Source organism: Macrotis lagotis, chromosome 1, assembly GCF_037893015.1.
Source record: "Macrotis lagotis isolate mMagLag1 chromosome 1, bilby.v1.9.chrom.fasta, whole genome shotgun sequence".
Lineage (NCBI taxonomy): Eukaryota > Metazoa > Chordata > Mammalia > Peramelemorphia > Peramelidae > Macrotis > Macrotis lagotis.
In genome coordinates, this window is record NC_133658.1 from 490,324,689 (window position 1) to 490,344,668 (window position 19,980).

The 19,980-nt window shown below is 32.4% G+C and overlaps 1 protein-coding gene across 3 annotated transcripts in view; it reads left to right on the forward strand.

Annotated features, from left to right (window-relative positions):
• Positions 1 to 19,980, forward strand: part of LOC141506754 (multidrug resistance-associated protein 1-like) — a 132,095-nt gene that overhangs the window by 84,483 nt on the left and 27,632 nt on the right. For all 3 annotated transcript variants that reach the window (XM_074213815.1, XM_074213814.1, XM_074213816.1), the window contains 5 exons: positions 1,775 to 1,835; positions 2,123 to 2,342; positions 6,922 to 7,076; positions 9,801 to 9,956; positions 11,370 to 11,569. In XM_074213815.1, the coding sequence (XP_074069916.1) occupies positions 1,775 to 1,835; positions 2,123 to 2,342; positions 6,922 to 7,076; positions 9,801 to 9,956; positions 11,370 to 11,569 (792 nt within the window). The remainder of the gene's footprint in view (positions 1 to 1,774; positions 1,836 to 2,122; positions 2,343 to 6,921; positions 7,077 to 9,800; positions 9,957 to 11,369; positions 11,570 to 19,980) is intronic.

Below are 19,980 nucleotides of genomic sequence, written 5' to 3' on the forward strand. Positions count from 1 at the left end.
CAATAGATTTCAGTCAACTGAGTGACCATAAAATGACTATGAAAGTTTGTTTTAAAAAACTCTGGGGGCAGCTAGATGGCCCAATGGATAGAGCACCAGCCCTGGAGTCAGGAGGACCTGAGTTCAAATTCAGCCTCAAATACTTAATAATTACCTAGCTGTATGACTTGGGCATGTCACATTAACCCCATTGCCTTAAATAAAATAAAATTTAAAAAACTTCTGAAAAATCTGCCTGTTTTCTTCACTTAATTTCATCAGGATTGCCATTCATATGCAAACATTTGAAGGATCCTTGATTTTTATCAAAATAAGAAACTCTCTGTCTGAGAAATTTCTCTAATATTTCCTTTTGCCCTGATCCTTATGCTAGGATCACTGGACCTTGTCACTCACCCTGAGGTTGACTGTAATATCTTCTCTTATTAAAATTTGAGCTCCTCAAGAACAGAGAATATTATTGTGCTAGTCACAAAATAAGTGCAATATTTTTTCATTCGTTCATTTATTTTTTCAATGGATATTAATCACAACCTCCCTTTAACTTATTAGGTAAGTACAGAGTGTTGCCTGAGGCACATTCAAGTTGTAACTCTGTCACAAACTATCAAAAGTAACATTTGTACTCAGACCTTCTCATCTCATAGCCCAGTGTCCTATTTACTAAACAATGTTTATTTGGGGCAGCCAAGTGGTACAGTGGATAAAACACTACCCTTGGATTCAGGAGGACAGGAGTTTGAATCTGGACTCAGACACTTGCCACTTACTAGCTGTATGATCTTGAGCAAGTCCTGATTTCCCTGCATCCAGGACCATCTCCAGTAGTCCTGATTCATATCTGGCCACTGGAACCAGATGGCTCTGGAGGTGAAAAGTGAGGCCGATGACTTAGCACAGCACTCCCTCACTCAAATCTAATTCACATGCTTGTCATGACATCACCACGGTCTTCTTCAAAAATGAAGGACAAACATTATTAAATTATTTCTATAAAGATTTTGTAGAAATGAGAAAACAGATACATAATTCAAATTGCATTTTCCTAATTACTTTTTTCCCCTGCCTAAAAATATAACATAATCCTGACTTTCAAACAGCTTCTAGCCTATTCTTTCTTATTGCCTTTTTCAGTGCAATAAAACCAACTCTGTTAGCTCCTCACTCTGAAAATTTGGCAACCATTTCTCATTTATCTTTGATTTTTTTCTTCTATTTCCTTTTATATCAAGAATGTCAGTATATAGAATTATGTTATTTTACTAGTTTGTCAACTGGTTAGTCATTGGACTTTAGATAGCATATTGAGAATATCAACAGTTCATTGCTTTTACATAGTCTAAAAACTATTTTAATATGTATATGTGTGTTCCACGCATTCCATGGCCAGTAAAATATATCACCTTTTAGGTAATAATTATTTTAATACATAGCTCAATTAATTCTCAGACAACAGTTAAAATATGTCACAAAGGTCAAACATAAAGCTATTACACATTCATTCTACTGGCATAATCTTCAAGAACTCAGAATTATCTCTTTTCCACAATGAAGTATTAAAGAAGAGATTTAATGTAAAATTTTGCACAGATTTTAAAATGAGTTTATGTTTCTGGTTATTGTTTTTGTCTTTAATCTTCATTCCTACTGCTACTAGCTTAAGCTGGTATTCAAACACTGAGGAGCAACTTTTTGGTAATCTGTAATATAAAATATCATGTGGGATATTATATTAAAGATAAAGAAACTAAAAATAAACCCACATTTTTTTCAGCCTCACTTTGGATCAAGAAAAACCATTTTCTATGAAGAAAGAAAAAATCCCAACTGGTGGCGTAAGCACTGCTATATTTTTATTAAATTACATTTATTAGATTATGCATTTTATTAAAAGCTTCATAGTTTTCACAAATTTCTAATCTGTTACAATTATGATTTCATTATTCAAATGAAATTAACTATATTGAATTTATAGATATTTCAATAATAATTTGGAAAAATTACGTTCTATTAACTAGTTCTAAATTTTTAATTGGTACTAATGCATATTTTAACAGTTGGTAGTCCATGAACTTGAAATCTCCTTTTAATAACTACACTTTTGTGGCCACTTTGCATTTAGGTAAAATTTTCCAGCATTGTGAAATACCTACAAGCCTTTGGATTGTTCTGGATGTGGCTATGTTTTGCTACTTACCTAGGTCAGAATTTAGTAAGCATAGGACAAAATCTATGGCTAAGCACCTGGACTAAAGAAGCCAAACAAGTTAAAGATACCAAGGAATGGAAACAATTAAGAAACAATAAACTTAATGTCTATGGAATATTAGGATTAATACAAGGTAGGAATATATGGGAATGGTTTTCTTTTTACTTATTTCTTCTTGCTTGAAGTATATGATTTTCTGCTAAACTATCTTAATGAAAGGTGATCTAATAGTTTTTATGGATTTTGTGGCATTTATATGCATCAATTCTATATAACAAAGAGAGAATATGTGGCTTAAAAGATGAAAAGAATGCATGTTGATCTTTGTTTTTCTTTTCTCATTTTGCCTTCTTTTGGGGGCCATATTACTTGTCAGATCCTTCATCTAACATTATCCCAGACTACCTCAAAGAGCCAAGTTGATCATATTTTATAATATGACTTATAGTTTGGGCATCTAATGAAATTTTCAATCTGGAAAAGCTATAAGTCATGATCCTAGATGTTGGGGAAATCTACCATAATTAAGTAGCTAGGTCTTGAGTGAATTACTATACTAAGGGTGGAGCAATCAGAGGATAGTAAGTGAGATCAGATTGTGTCTAATCATAAAAGTTCAAATGATTGTTTTTAAGTTTGAGAGCAAGACAGAAGAAACCTGGAATTTTTGAGATGCTGAAATGAAGGGATGGACCTGAGTAAGAATGTTTGATGCTGAGCTGAGAGATAATAATCAGAAAAATCAGTTCAGTCCTAATTCAGGGTAGGCAAAGTTAATTCCAGAACCAGAAAAAGTGATGAATATTCTGTAAGTAAATTATTGATATAATATTAAAAAACACTATTTTATTTGGATTCAGAGGACTGGACTTGGTAGTCAAGAAAACCTGCTATTTTTCAGCTGTGCCATCCTGGACAAGTTATTGAATCTTTCTTCTCCCATTTCCTCATGAATTCAGTGACTTTGAAGGGCCCTTGTGGCTCCAAATTCATGATCCTATGAACTATGCTTAAATTACATACTAATTTTATGGGCCTGTCTCTTCAACTGTAAAATTAAGAAGTTGAATTGCATTACATCTAAACATCATCTAGTTCCAAATTCTGTGATCCTAAGATAATGATGTTAGTCAGGAAAGGCAGGTACTCACCTGAGCTCTCCCCAAATCCCCTCCAAACATCTTTAAATAATAATACCCTAAAGCAAGTTATGGAATGACAGAATCCACAAAAGAAGGGAGTGAAATATTTTTCCAGCCAAGATAGTATAGAAAGTTGGCAATAAAAGTCCAACACATCAGAGGGAGAGTGGAGCACGGTCCAGCATGGACTGTCTTACACTACCACAGAGTGGACCCTAGCAAATGCTAGCAAACCAGAAGCCAGCCTTGGGAGCCACTGTATCTATTAGGAGCTACAGAAGCTACTTCCACAGTTCTGACTCAAATAAAGTGGGGGGGAGAAGTGAGCTAACTGGTCAGAAGGAGATTACAGGGGTCTCTTTAAGCACTGAGGCTGGATTCTGTTGCTTTGCCCATCAGATCTGGGTCACAATCTCAGAGCAAGAAAAGTTTGTGGCCTCAATGTTGTGTAGCCTCTCATCACAGTCCAAGGCAGAAAAGAATTCTTGTGGTTGCTTATAGACAAAAGAACACAGGACAGAGAGAGTAGTAAACACATCTCTCCTTTCATCATAACACTTTTGAAAAACTGAAAACTTTAGGTTCCTAGAAATATATCTGAAACAGTTGCATAAATCCCCAGAAAATCCACCTTGGAAGTAGAACCCCATTTTAAAAAGGAGTTAAAATGAAGTTATAGACTGGGAAAAGGAGTAAGCAGGGGGGAAAAAAACCTCTGACCAAAGAAAGTTACTATGGTGGCACCAAAGATCAAAACACACATTTAGAAGAAGATAATGTAGTCAAAACTCTTATATAAAATCTCCAAAAAATACAAATTGGGCTCAGGCCATGGAAAAGCTCAAAAAGGATTTTGAAAATAAAATAAGAGTGATTGAGGGAAAAGGAGAAATGAGAGTGATGCAAAAAAAAAATCATGAGAAAAGGATCAACAGCTTGGTAAAGAACACACACATACACACACACACACAGACACACAATGCTGAAAAATAATCACCTTAAAAAGAGACAAGGTTAAACAGTAAAAGAAGTACAAAAAAGTCAATGAGAAGAATGCCTTAAAAGAAAAATTGATCACATGGGAAAAAAGATATACAAAAGCTCATTGAAGAGAACTCCTTAAAAAGTGAAGTTGGCCAAATAGAAAAAGAGATACAAAAGTTTACTGAAGAAAAATAATTCTTTAAAATGTACAATTGATAAAATGTAAAAGGAGATAGAAAAGTTCATTGAAGAAACTAATTCCTTAAAAACTAGAATTAAACAAATGAAAGCTAATAACTTTTTGAGAAATCAAGAAACAATGAAGTAAAACCAAAAGAATGAAAAATGAGCTGGAAAACAGATTCAGGATAGATTATTTAAAAATTATTGGTCTACCTGAAAGTGATAATAATAAAAGATCATGTATTGTCTAAAGTAGAAGTTAAAATATTACTCTGATCATCTCCTGAGATTCCAAAATAAAAACAACTAGAAAGATTACAGACAAATACCAAAGCACCTTGGTCAAGTAGAAAATATTTCAAGCAACCAAAAAGAAACAATTCAAACACCTTGGAATCATAGTCAGGATAATAAAAGATTTAGCAGCTTCTAAATTAAAAGATTAGTGAATTTGAAATATGATAATAAGCAAAGGAGCTAGAATTACAACCTACAATAACCTCCACAGCAAAACTGAGTATAATCTTTCGTGGCGGGGGGCGGAATTGAAATTCAATGAAACAGAATTTTCAAGTAATCTTGATGAAAACAGCAGAGCTGAATAGAAAATTTGACTTTCAAATATAAAACTCAAGAGAATCATGAAAAGGTAAACAGGAAAGAGAAATCATAAGGGACTTATTAAGGTTAAACTATTTACATTCCTATATGATAAGATGATACTTGTGATTCATAAGAACTCTCATTTTAGTGCATTTTTAAGAAGTGTGTGTATGTGTGCGTGTTTGTGTGTATGTGGAGAGAGAGAGAGATAGACAGACGAGTGTCAGTTGAATACAATTAAGAGGTGAGAAAGAGGAATGATGGAGTAAATTCTCTCGCAAAAAACAGGAAAGAAAAAGCTTTTGCAGCAAAAAGGAAGATGGAGGAAGTAGTGGGGTTAGCCTGTAAACTTTGCTCTCATCAGAACTCATTCAAAGAGAGAATAAGGAACACACTTAATTGGGTATAGAAATCTATTTCACTTTACAGTAAAGTAAAAGGGGAAAGGAATAAAAGGAGAATGGAGATAATAGAGGGGAGGACAAATTGGGAGGGAATAGTCAAGAGTAAAACTCTTGAGGAGGGACAAGATGATAGGATGGTGAATAGAATAAATGGGGAAGGGGTGAAAGATGGAGGAAATACAGTTAACAATCTTGAGAATGAAAAATTTTTGAAATAAGTTTCTATGATAAGTGCTTCATTTTTCAAATATATGGAGAAATCAGTCAAATTTATAAAAATAAGATCCATTCATCAATTGATGAATGATCAAAAGATAAGAATAGTTAGTTTATAGATGAAATAATTAGTTATCTATAGGCATAATTGATTGGAGAAATGCAAATTAAAACAGTGATAAAGTACTACCTAACAAAGACAAATGTTGGGGGGAGGATTAAGAAATTAATGTACTTTTGGTGAAGTTGTAAACTAATTCAACAATTCTGTAAAGCAATTTGGAACTATGCCCAAAGGGCTATAAAACTATGTATATACTCTTTGACTTAGCAATACCACTATAGAAACGTATCCATAAAGAGATAATAAAAAGACAAGGACCTATTTATACATAAAAATAATTTTAGTATCTCTTTCTTGGTGGCAAAGAATTGAAATTGAGGGGGGTACCTATCAATTGGGGAATGACTGAACAAACTGTGGTATGTAACTGTGATGGAATACTATTGTGTTATAAGAAATGATGAATAGGAAGCTCTCAGAAAAAACATAGAAAGACTTACATGAGCTGATGTAAATTGAAACATACTGTGTACAAAGTAATAGCAATATTGTAACTTAATTAAGCGTGAATAGTAATACAATTACCCAAGACAACTCTAAAAGACTGATAATGAAAAACTATCCATCTCCAGGAAAAGAACTGGTGTTTGAACACAGATAGAAGCATACTTTTATACTTTCTTTATTTTACTTGGGTTTTTTCTTTTTGGTTTGTGTTTTCTTTTACAATATGGCTAATATGGAAATATTTTTGCATAACTACACATGCATAACATATATCAAATTGTTTGCCCTCTCAATAAGGGGGATTAGTGAACGAGGAATGGAGAGACTTTGGAACTCAAAATTTACAAAAAGTAATTGAGAAAAATAAAATAATAAATAAATAATTGTAAATTATAAAAAATGAGGACTGTACTTATTTCCAATAAATCATCTACCAATCACTTTATATTTTGTTTTATCCAAATACATCATCTTAATCAAATGCCCAGCCTGAAAAAGAAATGTCTACCATAAACATTTCTTTGAACATAAAATTGCCCCTTGCTTAATATAAATATGTGATATTTCCTCAACAGATGAAGAGATTTCGTCTAACTAATTATTTTACAGGTTTTTTGGTCTGTTTTGGAACTTATACAATAACCAATGGAGCCTTTGCTGCTTCTAAAACATTACATCATCAGATGCTGGACAATGTGATGCATCTTCCATTCCAGTTCTTTGAAACCCATCCCATTGGCCAGATCATTAACCGATTTACTAAGGTAAGTGAGTGAAGTTGCAAAGTTCTTTTTACAGGGAAAGGCTAATGTATTTGAAGTTTATCCATTTGGAAATTTCTGTTAACCAACAGTAGAAATCAATGATATTCCAAGTTCTGGATCTTGTAGTAGTTAAAAGAAAATAGCTTCATCATTGGATAGATTAATAATACCAATGATTAGGGGCAGCTAGGTGGCACAGTGGATAGAGTACCAGCCCTGGAGTCAGGAGTACCTGAGTTCAAATCTGGCCTCAGACACTCAATAATTACCTAGCTGTGTGGCCTTGGGCGAGCCACTTAACCCCATTTGCCCTGCAAAAAAAAAATCTAAAAAAATAATAATACCAATAATTAAATCAACGTTTAAATATAGTCTTAAAAGTCTGATTCTTAGCATCTTCTATCCCTTTTCTGCAACACTGACAAGTAAAAGGGGGTAACAAGGCTCTGAGGAATATTTTCAATGTGTTTTGTGAACTATCATAGTCAATGAATTTCTTTACCTAATGTTCATCACACTGATGGTGAATCACTACATAGTTAAGGACTTAACTAAACTCATCTTGTGTTTAGTAGATTTGGTCTATTACTGCAACCACACTTGAAGTCAGGTGAGTCTTGCAGAAGTTGCCAAACCTTATGCTCTTTTAATATAGTCTCAAAGTTGGACTCAAATTCAAATAAAGATAAAATAATATAGGAAGACTTTTGTTTAAACTCAGTTGAGAACATTTTAGTGACACAAGAAAAATTATGCAAGGTATATTGTTTGCCTTCTCAATAGGTGTGGAAGGGGAAGGTCCAGAGGAAGGTAATTTGGAACTCAAATTTTTTTAAATGAATGTTAAAATAAGCTATATTATAGAAAAAAGTATTCATGGTAGTATAGAAGACACTTTTACAAAAGATAAAAGAATTCAAAATGTTAAGATCTCCAAGAAAATTTATTGTTGATTACTAGTGGAATGTTAGTCCTTTGGAGAAGAGAATTGCATTTTTGTCCATATCCCTGGTTTAGCAAAATACCTTTTCTGTTTAATTAAGTATAAAGATTTGGGGCAGCTAGGTAGCACAGTGGACAGAGCACCAACCCTGGAGTTGGGAGGACCTGAGTTCAAATTTGACCTCAGACACTTAATAATTGCCTAGCTGTGTGACCTTGGGCAAGTTATTCAATCCTCATTGCCTTAAACAACTAAAAAAAAGCTATAGATTTATTTTGATTATATCACCTTAATTACCAATATAATTCTTCTCTATTCAAAAATATAAAGGAAGAAAGAATTCATAAAAACTAATCAATTTATCAACCAGGTTGAAAATTATATGTTGTATCATATGTCCTTAATTTCCTCTATCTCTGCAAAGAAATAAGAAAGATGCATCTTATATCTTTTCTCAGGCAGCAAGGTTATTCATTGTACTCATTTACATCGCCTTCACTTTTAATTAATTCAATAGATTAATAAAGAATTTATGAAACATTTAATATATATAAAACACTGTAGCAATACAAATTAAAAAGGGAAACAGTTTCTATTCTCAAGGAACTCAAAACTTAATAGGGAAGATAATATTCACAGAAAGCAGATTCAACTTCAGAGGAAAAAATTTCATGGTCCTTAATTACAGAATCAAAGCAGATGGTGAGGCTTCTTTAAGGTAATTTCTATTGATAAAAACCTATTAATTTATGTTGTTCTACATCTGTTAATGTCAAAAATTTTGGTGACATGAACTTACTTTTCTGAGTTTTCAAATGGATTGACTTTAGCACTTTTAAGACCACTCGCCAGGTTCTATCTCTGTTAGGATTGCTTCCCAGAATGATAGCCTGAAGGAGCTTTGCTTAGAAGGATTTCCATTCCAAAGACATTGAGTTTAGATTCCTGAACTATCTCCATTAGATTCTAAGAGGAGATGGTAGAATCTGTATGTGCCCGGCATATGCTGGGTCTTCTCCCAATGTGTCTTGTTGCTTCAGTTAGACCATCTCACCTGCTCTTTGAGCAGTACTTGATTAACAATTGATGTATGTCTTTAGGTAAGTCTGTTGGCCTCAAATTTACATATTCATAAGATTAGAATCATAAAAACATGTTACTCTTAATGTTGTTGTGAAGATAAAATAAGATATTTGTAAAGAACTTTACAAACCATAAAACTCTATATAAATGCTTGTTTTTAATACTTGAAGCACAAGATAGCAAAGGAGAGGGTAAGAACTTTGTCCATAGTGTTCAGGACATAGAATTAAATTATATTATTAACCATATCAATCTTATTTATAATCACCAGTTGATTCAAGTCTATGAAAATGACACCTGCTAGACATCATATTACATGTAGTAGTGAGCAAGAGGTTAGCATATTTGGTTCACGTTTGGTAATTAGGTAAAAAACTTGTTCCTGGAAATTCTAAGCATTGGACCATCATTGTGGGAGTTTTTTCAAACTATGAATGGAGGTATTCAGATTATTATTGTTAAAAAATAGCCTGTTTTAAAAATACAAGCTGTCTAACTATGGTCACTTGCCCTATTCTTTTGGGGTGTCGGAGTAAGGTGGAGCAAAAGGTAATTTTAAAAATGCAAAGAACAAGGAAAACATCAAGTTATCAAAAAATGGTATATAAAAATGTTTTCATTACATTAATGTTCATCCTTTATCTCAAAGGCTGAGCTTAAGAACTGGGAGAGATAACAATTCTATTCTAACTTTTTAGGACATATTTATCATTGATATGCGTTTCCATTATTACTTGCGGAGCTGGATAAACTGTACACTGGATGTTCTTGGAACAATCTTAGTCATAGTGGGTGCTTTGCCATTCTTCATTCTTGTGGTGACCCCCCTTGTATTTATATATTTCACCATACAAGTAAGTAGATGAATGTTTAGTCATCTGTAACTTAGCATGAGATAAAAATTCCCCTTGTCTCTGATTCTTTTAAAATTTGACAAAGAGCAGAAAGGAACCAAATCGTCAAAGAATCTAGATTCTTATTAATATAAAAGTATAGCTTAACTTTTGAATCTTAAAATGTAGTAACAGGATAATATAAAGCTAAAATGTAAGGCACAAATTTTATATTTTCAATAGAGTTTTAAAACAAAATGATATGTGAGATGAAGTTATGCTAGTGTTATCTTGAGCTATGCTTTTTCCAATCCTCCAGATTGGAAGATATTTTGCTTGCCTCACATAACCAACTATTCTCTGTGCATCTCCAATATTTATGCTTATTCATTAAGCTAAGAAATATAACTGATGATGCTGAGGGTATCTTTCACTTATTTGGAATTTTGCCTAGGGATAATTCTGTAGACATTTACTTTGCTGGAATAAACCTGTGCCTTCATCTTCTGTTCTCTAATAAAGTCACTAGGTAACCTGTGTTTAATTATATTTAGATATACATACAATTGAAGTTGTTAAAATTAACAGCCTCAGGGCAGTGGGTAAGAATTGCAGAGTCTCTACATTAACAGCAGTTTCAAGGGCTAATCTAATTCAATCCATATCTAAGCAAGAGCACATTCTGCAATATCTCCAACAAGTAGTAATCCAACCTCCCTTTGAAGACTTTAAGAGAGGGAAAAAGCTACTAATTTGTTAGAAAAATCCTTCCTGACATGAAGACTAAATTCAACTCCTAACAATTCTATCTGTTGCTATAGCTCTGAACTTTGTATAAAGCAGATGGAACAAGAATACCTAAATATTCTTTCACTATGAAGCCCTTAAAATACTTGGGGTGAGGGGAAGCAGAGTAAAGCAACCAGTGACAAGAGACATTTAAAGTGCAGGATAATAAGAGGAGAACTGTCATAGATGGTGGGTAACGACTCATAAATCATTAAAAAAAGTTAACTAGAATAATGAGGGAGATTTAGAAACCATGATTTGTTAGAGAAGACAATAGGATATAGCAGAGCACTTAAAGAATTGGGTTCTGATCCTGGTTTCTCCACTAATTATCCTTGAGTGATTTTTGGTAAATTGTTTAGTAATCCTGGATCTCATTTTATTAATTAGTAAAACTAAGATGTTTAAACTAGATGAACTCTAAAGTCTTTGTAAGTACTAAAAAATGGTATGACTCTTTGCATGCAGACTTCTGGACAGCAGGCACAATAACTGTATTGTTGAGGGAATAGAAATAACATCGCCCTTAATAAAGAACCTTTGAGCAAAGATTTTGCAAATGAGTTCTTTAAGGTGTTTTTTTTAATACCAAAAATTAGTTTTGTCTTTGCCAATTTGTAATTTGTGCTTTGTGGGTTCTATTAGAGATACTACATCGCAAGTTCTAGACAAATCCGGAGGTTAGCAGGAGCATCTCGGTCTCCTATTCTATCACACTTCAGTGAAACTTTGTCAGGAGTATCAACAATACGAGCATTTGGACACCAGCAAAGGTTCATTAGCCAAAACAGAGATATTGTCAATGAGAATTTAGTTTGCTTCTACAACAATATCATATCAAACAGGTAAGGATGGACAATCGCATCTATCTAAATCTACTGCAACTCTTCCTGTTTGTCTTCTTTTCCATCAACTTCTAGAAAAATAAAATAAAGGGTTACATACTACTTATTAAAAAATTTAAAAATATTAAATTTTAGAGTCCTTAATTATTTATAGATTCCATGATTACACAATTAAGAAAATATATTTACTTTGTAATACTTGCTAGATTTGTAAGATATAAAATATAAAATAATTAATATGTAATTACTATATAAATATATTAAAATACTATTATATCAAATATAAAGCATGTTAACTTTCTATTTTACAGAAATAAAACTATATATAGCAAGTTTTTGTCAAAGGATAAAACAAAATTAATGATATTAATCATATTAATGATGTTTTATAGTTTATTTTTAAACTTTAGTCAGATTTTAGAATATAATGTAAGAAGTAAAATTAATCTCATTTGAGGTTAAATTCATATTATAAGCAACAATGAGTTATTTTTAGAGTACTTGAATACACTCTTTTCTTTTATTTATTTTCTGTTCTTATTCACTAAAAAATGTATAAATTGGAGAGGTTATTTTTTCCAAGATTATGTTTAAGTAAATGTAAAAAGTATTTTAACAGATTTTTGACATTTTTCGTTAAATAAGTAATATGAAAAGTTCTAGAAAAGCTTGGGTTTCCCATATGAATACTAGTGGATCACTGAAGAGAACCATTAAAGATCAATGATTAAGAAAACTGAAATGAATCAAAAGTAATTTCCTCAATCCAAAGCTATGCAAATAATAGGTCAGAAACCCATTGAGGTGGGGAGAGGGGATACAATAAGGAAACCTTTGCATTTCAGATAAACTAGGTAGATGCCAGAGAAGAGATAACATGAATAAATTATATTCATGGCAATAGCCAGCAGAGATGGCAGGAGAAGCCAGAATGCACATGATCCAGACTTCAGTTCATAAGCCACCATTCTGAAAAGTGTAGTAAGTCATTGTAAGCAATGGTAACTTGGGACTTGAAGTCAGATTCCAGCCTTTAATAACAAAATCAGGAACAGAATTAGCCTTGATATATATCTTGATATGATATATGATATATGCTTTAGGAAGCAAGATCCAGTGGCATACTCCCCAAGAGAACTGATAATGACAGCAGAAAAGGAGATAAATTCATGCCATAGCAGGGTAGAGGATAAGAGGACCACTGTGATCTCCAGCTCCAACTTTCCTTCAAGTCCTTTCATAGTATTGGCAGGAGATGGAAGTAACTTCTGATTAGTGAGCCCAAGGTCAACATCCAGAGTTTTACAGAAAGAGATGAAAACAGAAGCCAAAGATTGTTCCAAGAGGGGAAGGGCTGATCTCATCCTTATCACATCAGCAATGACTGAAGCAACCAGACTAGAGAGAGAGAGAGAACTAGAATAGAAAAATTCCACCAAATCTATTCAAGAGGGCTGGAGAAAAGTTATCTCAGCGCAAAGTTCTCATTTGAAGTCCAAAGGGGAGAAAGAATTCATGAGAACAGCAGTTGAACATGAATTGGTAGGTCCTGAGAGATAGACAAGTGGCATTCTAGAAGGGACAGGAGATGGCTTCTATTGCCCTCTATTGATCAAAAGGGTTCAGATTCCCGAAAATGATGTAGTAGAGTCCTGTGCCCTAGGAGTTCAGTGCAATCCAAAGAAGGTGGCAGGAGCCTCAGGGAGAGTTCTCTTTTCTTTCTAAAAGCAGGTCACCCTGTAATGGGTTCACCCTGAGATAGGGGCCCAGGCCCCAGAAATTGAAGTGTTTTAGTCAGCATCTGGTGAGTTTGAGCTCTGGGAAGTGTACTAACATTGCAGAGCAGCTTAGACCTATGACTGGCAAGCTGTTCTAATGTTAAGCTGTTGCCAATTATATCATAGTATTGTGTAGTTTAAGAGTGGAAAGGTCTGAGAAGAAAAACCTACTGATATCCTAGATTGTCATAATCTGTCGCCAGAAATCAAATGCTGGTGTTTGCCCATGCTTGATGCTCTAAGTTGCTGATTTGATACAGGATGAAGAGAAACCAATTCAAAGGCCAAAAGACTACTACAGCATCCAGACCATTAAAAATAGTCCTGTTTCCTACCAGTTAGGGCAGGGGGGTAGAACAGTTCTGGAAAAGGCAAGTGAAAAGGATGCCTTTGTACAATATTCCCCCACTGTAATACATGTAATACATGAATACGATGACTTGGTTGTCTTCAATTACAAAGAATGAATATGATTTAAGTGTAAAATGAAGTAAATGCTGAAAATGTGAGTAAATGGAAGAAAATACCAAATGCAATGAATGCATTTTCTGGGATAAGAGATAAACCCAGAAGTAGAGAATGGTTCCATAACAACTACAAGCAAAAACTCAAGTGGGGGGGGGGAATAACTTGACTTTAAGGGCTAAAAAACAAAATTTGTAGAAGAAAAAAGCAAGAGATAAAACATATAATTAGAAATGAGTGTTTGGGAGGAAAAAAACTGAAAAGAGACCGAGTAAGTAGGAAGTAAACAAAAGGTAGAAAGTCTTGCTCAAGAAGTGTACCCTTTATGAAACAGAACAGGAAAAATAAACTGAGATTTTGAGAGACAAGAAAAATTAGAAAAAAGTCAAAAGACATAAAAATGGAATATAAAATATCTACTATTTTTTAAATGGGGTAGCTAGATGATTCAGTGGATAGAATGCTGGACCCAGAACAGGATAACCTGAGTTCAGATCCAATCTCAAACACTTCTTAGTTGTGTTATCCTGGGCAAGTCACTTAACTTTTGATTACTTAATGCACTAGAGAAGGAACCAGTGTGGTCACAGAGTTGAACATGACTGAGAAACAAATATTAAAAAGGAAAACTAATCTGGAAATTGGTTAGGGATAGATAATTTAAGAATTCACTATAAAAACAAAATACACTAAACTACTACAAAACAAATCTATATTTCAAGAAATCACAAATATTTTATATCTATTGAGATCAAAGGGCAAAGTGGAAAAAAAATTAATTAATCATCTCCAGAAATAAACCTTAAACTGAAATCATGTGGGATTATCACATCAAATTCTAAGTAAAAAGGGGGGGGGGGGGAATAGTCCAAGAAACCATAAAGTAACAGTTTGAATAACAAGGAACTCCTATCAGAAACTAAAATCTCACTTTCCACAAAGCCTTTTCCAGTTCCCCTTAAAGCAATTCCTTTCACTTTGTGATTATCTCCATTTTATCCTATACATATCCTGTTTGTAGAAAGTTATTTTTATTGCTATATTACTTATATTAGTTGGGAACTACTTGAAAGCAGAAGCAATTTTCATCTTTGTGTCTCCAACATTTAGCAAAAAAATCTGGCCCATAACAGGCACTTAATAAATACCTGTTGACTTGACTTTAATATAATATTTCAAAAATAAACAAGACATATTGAAAAAATAGCATATCCTGAAAATCTTAGTATTCACCTTCAGTGGGGAAAAATAAAGGACTTTAAACATTCCAGATTAAAAAAGATCAATATTAAGTAGAAACTTTGAAATACAAATGTAGGAATCAAGGAAAACATAGGAAGGTAAATAGATGTGCATAGTGGGAAGGAACTATAGGATTTTGATGTGTCTGTATAATATTATGGGAGAAACTAAGAACATCTCTTCAGAATTCTAATGTCTTCAAAAGTCATGATGGAGTTAAAAAGACTAAAAGGCTGTGATTTTTTTTCTATTTTGTTGGGTTAAAAAAGGAAAGAAAAGGAACATCAAAAGGAAGAAGATTCTGAACAAATAAAAGTTGGATGAATACATACATAAATATATAGTATATAAAAGATATAGAGAAGAAAAAAGTGAGATACAAGAGAGAGTAGATTTGGAGATAGAATAACCAGAAATATAATAAATTTCAGCTTTGAAGGACTGATTATAACAGAATATTAAAAAGAGAGAAAGTGTTAAATATCAGAAATTAGAATCTGAATTGTTGAAAAGGGGAAGGACAAAAGACCACTACAAATATTAATTACTATCCTATTTCCTCTCTTTCTCTTCTACCTTCTTCCTTGTAAAGAGAGGCCTGAGAGTAAAAGAAAAAAGCCTAAAAGCTTATTATGGAAGAAAATAGAAAATTAACAGTTATAACAGTGAGAATGAATGAGATGGACTCATCATTAACATAACCATCATATCTTTATAGTAGTATTTTAAGGTTTACAAAGTATAAAGCATAGCATTTGATGTTGAAAACAACCATCTGATTTTATTATACACAATTTGCTGTTGAGGAAATTGAGGTACTAAGGGATTAAGTGACTTGTCCAGGTTTACACAAAGTGATAATGATTTTGATATCTCTACTCAATGTATTCAGCAACTTTTCAGTTCATTGTGATCAATAGTGATTGTATTAATGAATTAAGTAAAATAGAAATGAGTAAGATAATTATGTTATTTAATGCTACTAGGGTAAGAATTATGATTGATTAATCCACCTTGTATTGTTAATTGTATTAATTGCACTTTGATTTGTCAAAGATAGAAAGACTCATATTGTCAACTAAGAATGTAATTGCCACAACTAACTACCTCCTCCCCCACTTCAAGCAAAGTACTTATAATAATATTAGGCTCATTTCCTTCTCCACCCTTATGAATCATTAACACCTACTCCTTTGTAACCTTTTACTTTAAAAATCACAATTTTCTTGGTCTCTAGGAAACACTAGTGAAATACTTTTATTGGAGGAATCATGGAAAACCCCAGATAAAATGACGGTTAAAAAGCCCCAGATAAAGTAGTTCACAATTGATGACCTTTCACTGATGACCCCTAGCTATAGTTCTTGTTAATACTTCGTTCTTGAGGAAGGCCAGTGACATCAGAAAGGTGATATCCTGACTTGCAAGTAAATTTATAAGTGAGGCAGGGCTGAGTAGAGTCAGCATCCTCATGCTCTTTTCCAGGATTTTCAGAGTCCAGTGGCAAGACAGAGGTCAGGACTTGAGAGAAGCCTTACGCACAAAGACATTGCCCTTAACCAAACATGGGAGTTCCTTCATTTCTGAAGGTTAAGCAATCATTAGAGTTTCCAAACTTCAGAAGTTTCCAAAGTTTCCAAACTTCCCTCCCCATCTCCCCATTCCTCCCAAGGACAATATATATATATATATATATATATATATATATATATATATATATATATATATATATGTATATATGTACATATATATATATATATATATAGAGAGAGAGAGAGAGACATATATATGCATACATATATATGTATATATATTACACACACACACACACACACACACACACACACACACGGCTACCGATCACCTTAATAACTTCAGTAGTATTTTATTGCTGATTGGAATTTTGCAGCTCAAAAGAATTAGCGTCTGAGGTTGCATTGGTACTCATTTTCTTAACTCTGAATTTTATATATTATATCACCTAGTAGCCTACGACACCTAGCAGTCATAAAATGAAGAAAGAAAACAGAATGGATTAGAAAGTAGAATCCAACAATATGTTGATTATAAGAACACACTAAAAACATAAACATTCACAGAGACAAATGACCATAACAGAACTGGTTATGCTTGAGATTTACAGTTGCCAAACTAGTCTGCATCTGTTTTTGTATGGCCTGCAAGAATGCTTTTTACATTTTAAAATAAAGTTTCCTTGTATGCAAAAATGTAAAAAAAAAATTCTTAACTCAAAAGCTATAATTAAACCTCTGTAGTAGTTTTCTGGCCTCTGCTTTAAGTGAATAAACAAAAAGTAGGGGGAATAGTCATGATCTAAGACAAAGTAACATTAAGATGTACATACTTAAAAGATATAAGCAGGAAAAACTATATGTTGATTTTAGACTGAAATAATAACAATATTCAATGAATATATACACTGAATCTCATAGTAACGTATTAAAAATTAATTTCATTGCAAGAGAAAATAAATAGCAAAACAGCAAAATTAGGAGTCCTAATATATCCCTTTTAGACTTCTCAGAGATATCTAATAAAAACTAGAAATAATAGGAAGTTGAAATTTTTTACAATTACAGGACTTGAATAGAATTTTGGAAAATTTATATCAGATAGATCACTAACAATTATTGAAGCTAAAAGAAGTATACAATTTTTTCAGCTTTGAATACCACATTGATTACACCTTTATAAAAATTGACCCTATATAAAGGTTTATTTTTATTTATTTAAGGCAATGGGGTTAAGAGTTACTTGCCCAAGGTCACACAGCTAAGCAATTATTAAGTGAGTTCAAATTTGAACTCAGGTTTCCTGACTCCAGGACTGGTGCTCTATCCACTCTGCCATCTAGTTGCCCTATATAAAGGTTTTAAAACCTTATAAGCAATGTAGAAAAGGAGAAATAGCAAAAAATATTCTTTATAGACCACAACACAATAAAAATTATAGCCACTGAAGGTTTTTTGAAAATAAAAAGATTAAAATCTAAATGGAAATTAAATGATCTGGTTGTACAGAATTGATGGATCAAAAAAAAACCACAGAAAAAAAGTAACTTCATTAAAGAAACCTACAATGAGTCACTATATCAAAACTTTTGTTTTGGCACGTAGCCAAATTGTTATATATGGAAAATGTTGTATCTCTAAATACTGTCATCCACAAAAAAAGGCCAAATCAATAAACTGTGCACATGGTAACAACAACCTAGAAAAGTAGCAAAAGAAATCAAAAAGTAAAAAAATAAATAAATTTAAATCAAAGAGCTAAAAAATGAAAATAAAAAAAAATCTATTTAATAGCTACATAAACCTAGTGGTTACTTTAAAAAGCAACTAACACATAGACTATTTTACAAATTGATTTTTTAAAAAGAGAGGAAGATCAAACTATCAGTATCAATAATGAAAGTAGCTAATTCACAGCAAGTAAAATATAAAGAATATTACTACAAATTATTTTGCTCAATCATATGCTAATAAAAGAATACAAATGAAATAATATTTACAAAGATATAAAATGTCTAAATTAACCAAACAAAAATCAGAGAATAACCCAATCTTAGGGGGAGGCATGAACAAGCTATAATAGACTTTCTTAAAGTGGAAAGGGAGATGCAAGGAGATGGATTTCCAGAGGGATTCTATTGAATTTTATAAAACATCTAAAGAATAATCAAATCCAATATTGTATAATTATTTGCTAAGATAGAATATAATTGATCCTACTCTACTCTTTATTTGAGACAAAATTGGTCCTGATACCTAAGTCATAGTTATACTCTCATATACATAAAGAGCATGGATACTAAAATATTCACTAAAAGATAACAAAATTTAAATAGATTATATACTACAACTAGAATGGATTTATGGTAAGAATTCAAAGTTTGTTCAGTATCAAGAAAACAATAAACCTAATGTCTTATGCTTAGTAATAAAAACAATTTAAAGTTCATAATTCTATCAGAAAAAGAAAAAAATTTAATAAAATACAAAGCTTTTTATTAAAAAGATTAGGAGGCAAGCAAAAGAAACTGAGGAAATAAAAATGGCAAATAGCACACAAAATAAGTTCACAAATTATCAGTATTTCTTTAATTCTCAACAAAAATCTTTTAGTAAGAGAAAAAATAATCACAGGAGGCAGAAAATAAATGGAAATATCAAACTAAAGGTAGGCAAATAATAAAAGTGGCAATACAATTTATAAAAATGTATATAATCATTTACATACTATTATGATAGGGGAAATAATTGAGGAAACAAAGGTTGAAGCTTCTGAACATATGGATCTATTAAGCAATGCATGCAATTGCCTAACAAATTGGGACCAGGCCTCCTCCGCTTCGCACTGGACTCATAATTAAATAGAAACAGAACTAAGCTAGACTGAGAATTGAGTCACAAGATGGAATCAGTATGATTTACTCAATTCCCATAATTCCCAAATCTAACAAAGAACAAGAACCTCAAAGAAAACAATGAAGAAGGAAAAGTAAGAGAGCCCAGAAATAACAGATCAAAAAAACAAATCCAAAGTAGTAAATAATTAAAACATTTTGTACTGATTAAAATATAGAGAAGTTGCTCGGTGGAATAGATTAGATCAGAGATCTATAAATAGATTTTGTGGGATATGTATGGGATATAGATGGAAAAAATCATTATTTTCAATAAACTCTAATTGTAATTTGGCATTTATTACAATTATGAATGTAGGTAACAAACATTATGAAAATGGATATATAGGTTTTTTCAGATTGCCAAATGAGTACATTATTAAAAAAATTGTAAAAATAAAGTATCCCTGGATTAGTTATACAAGACCTAGAAGTAATCAAAGAGAGTACTCTTGTGTAGTTTTGTTTTGCTTTGTTTTGTCTTTTAAGGCAATGAACTG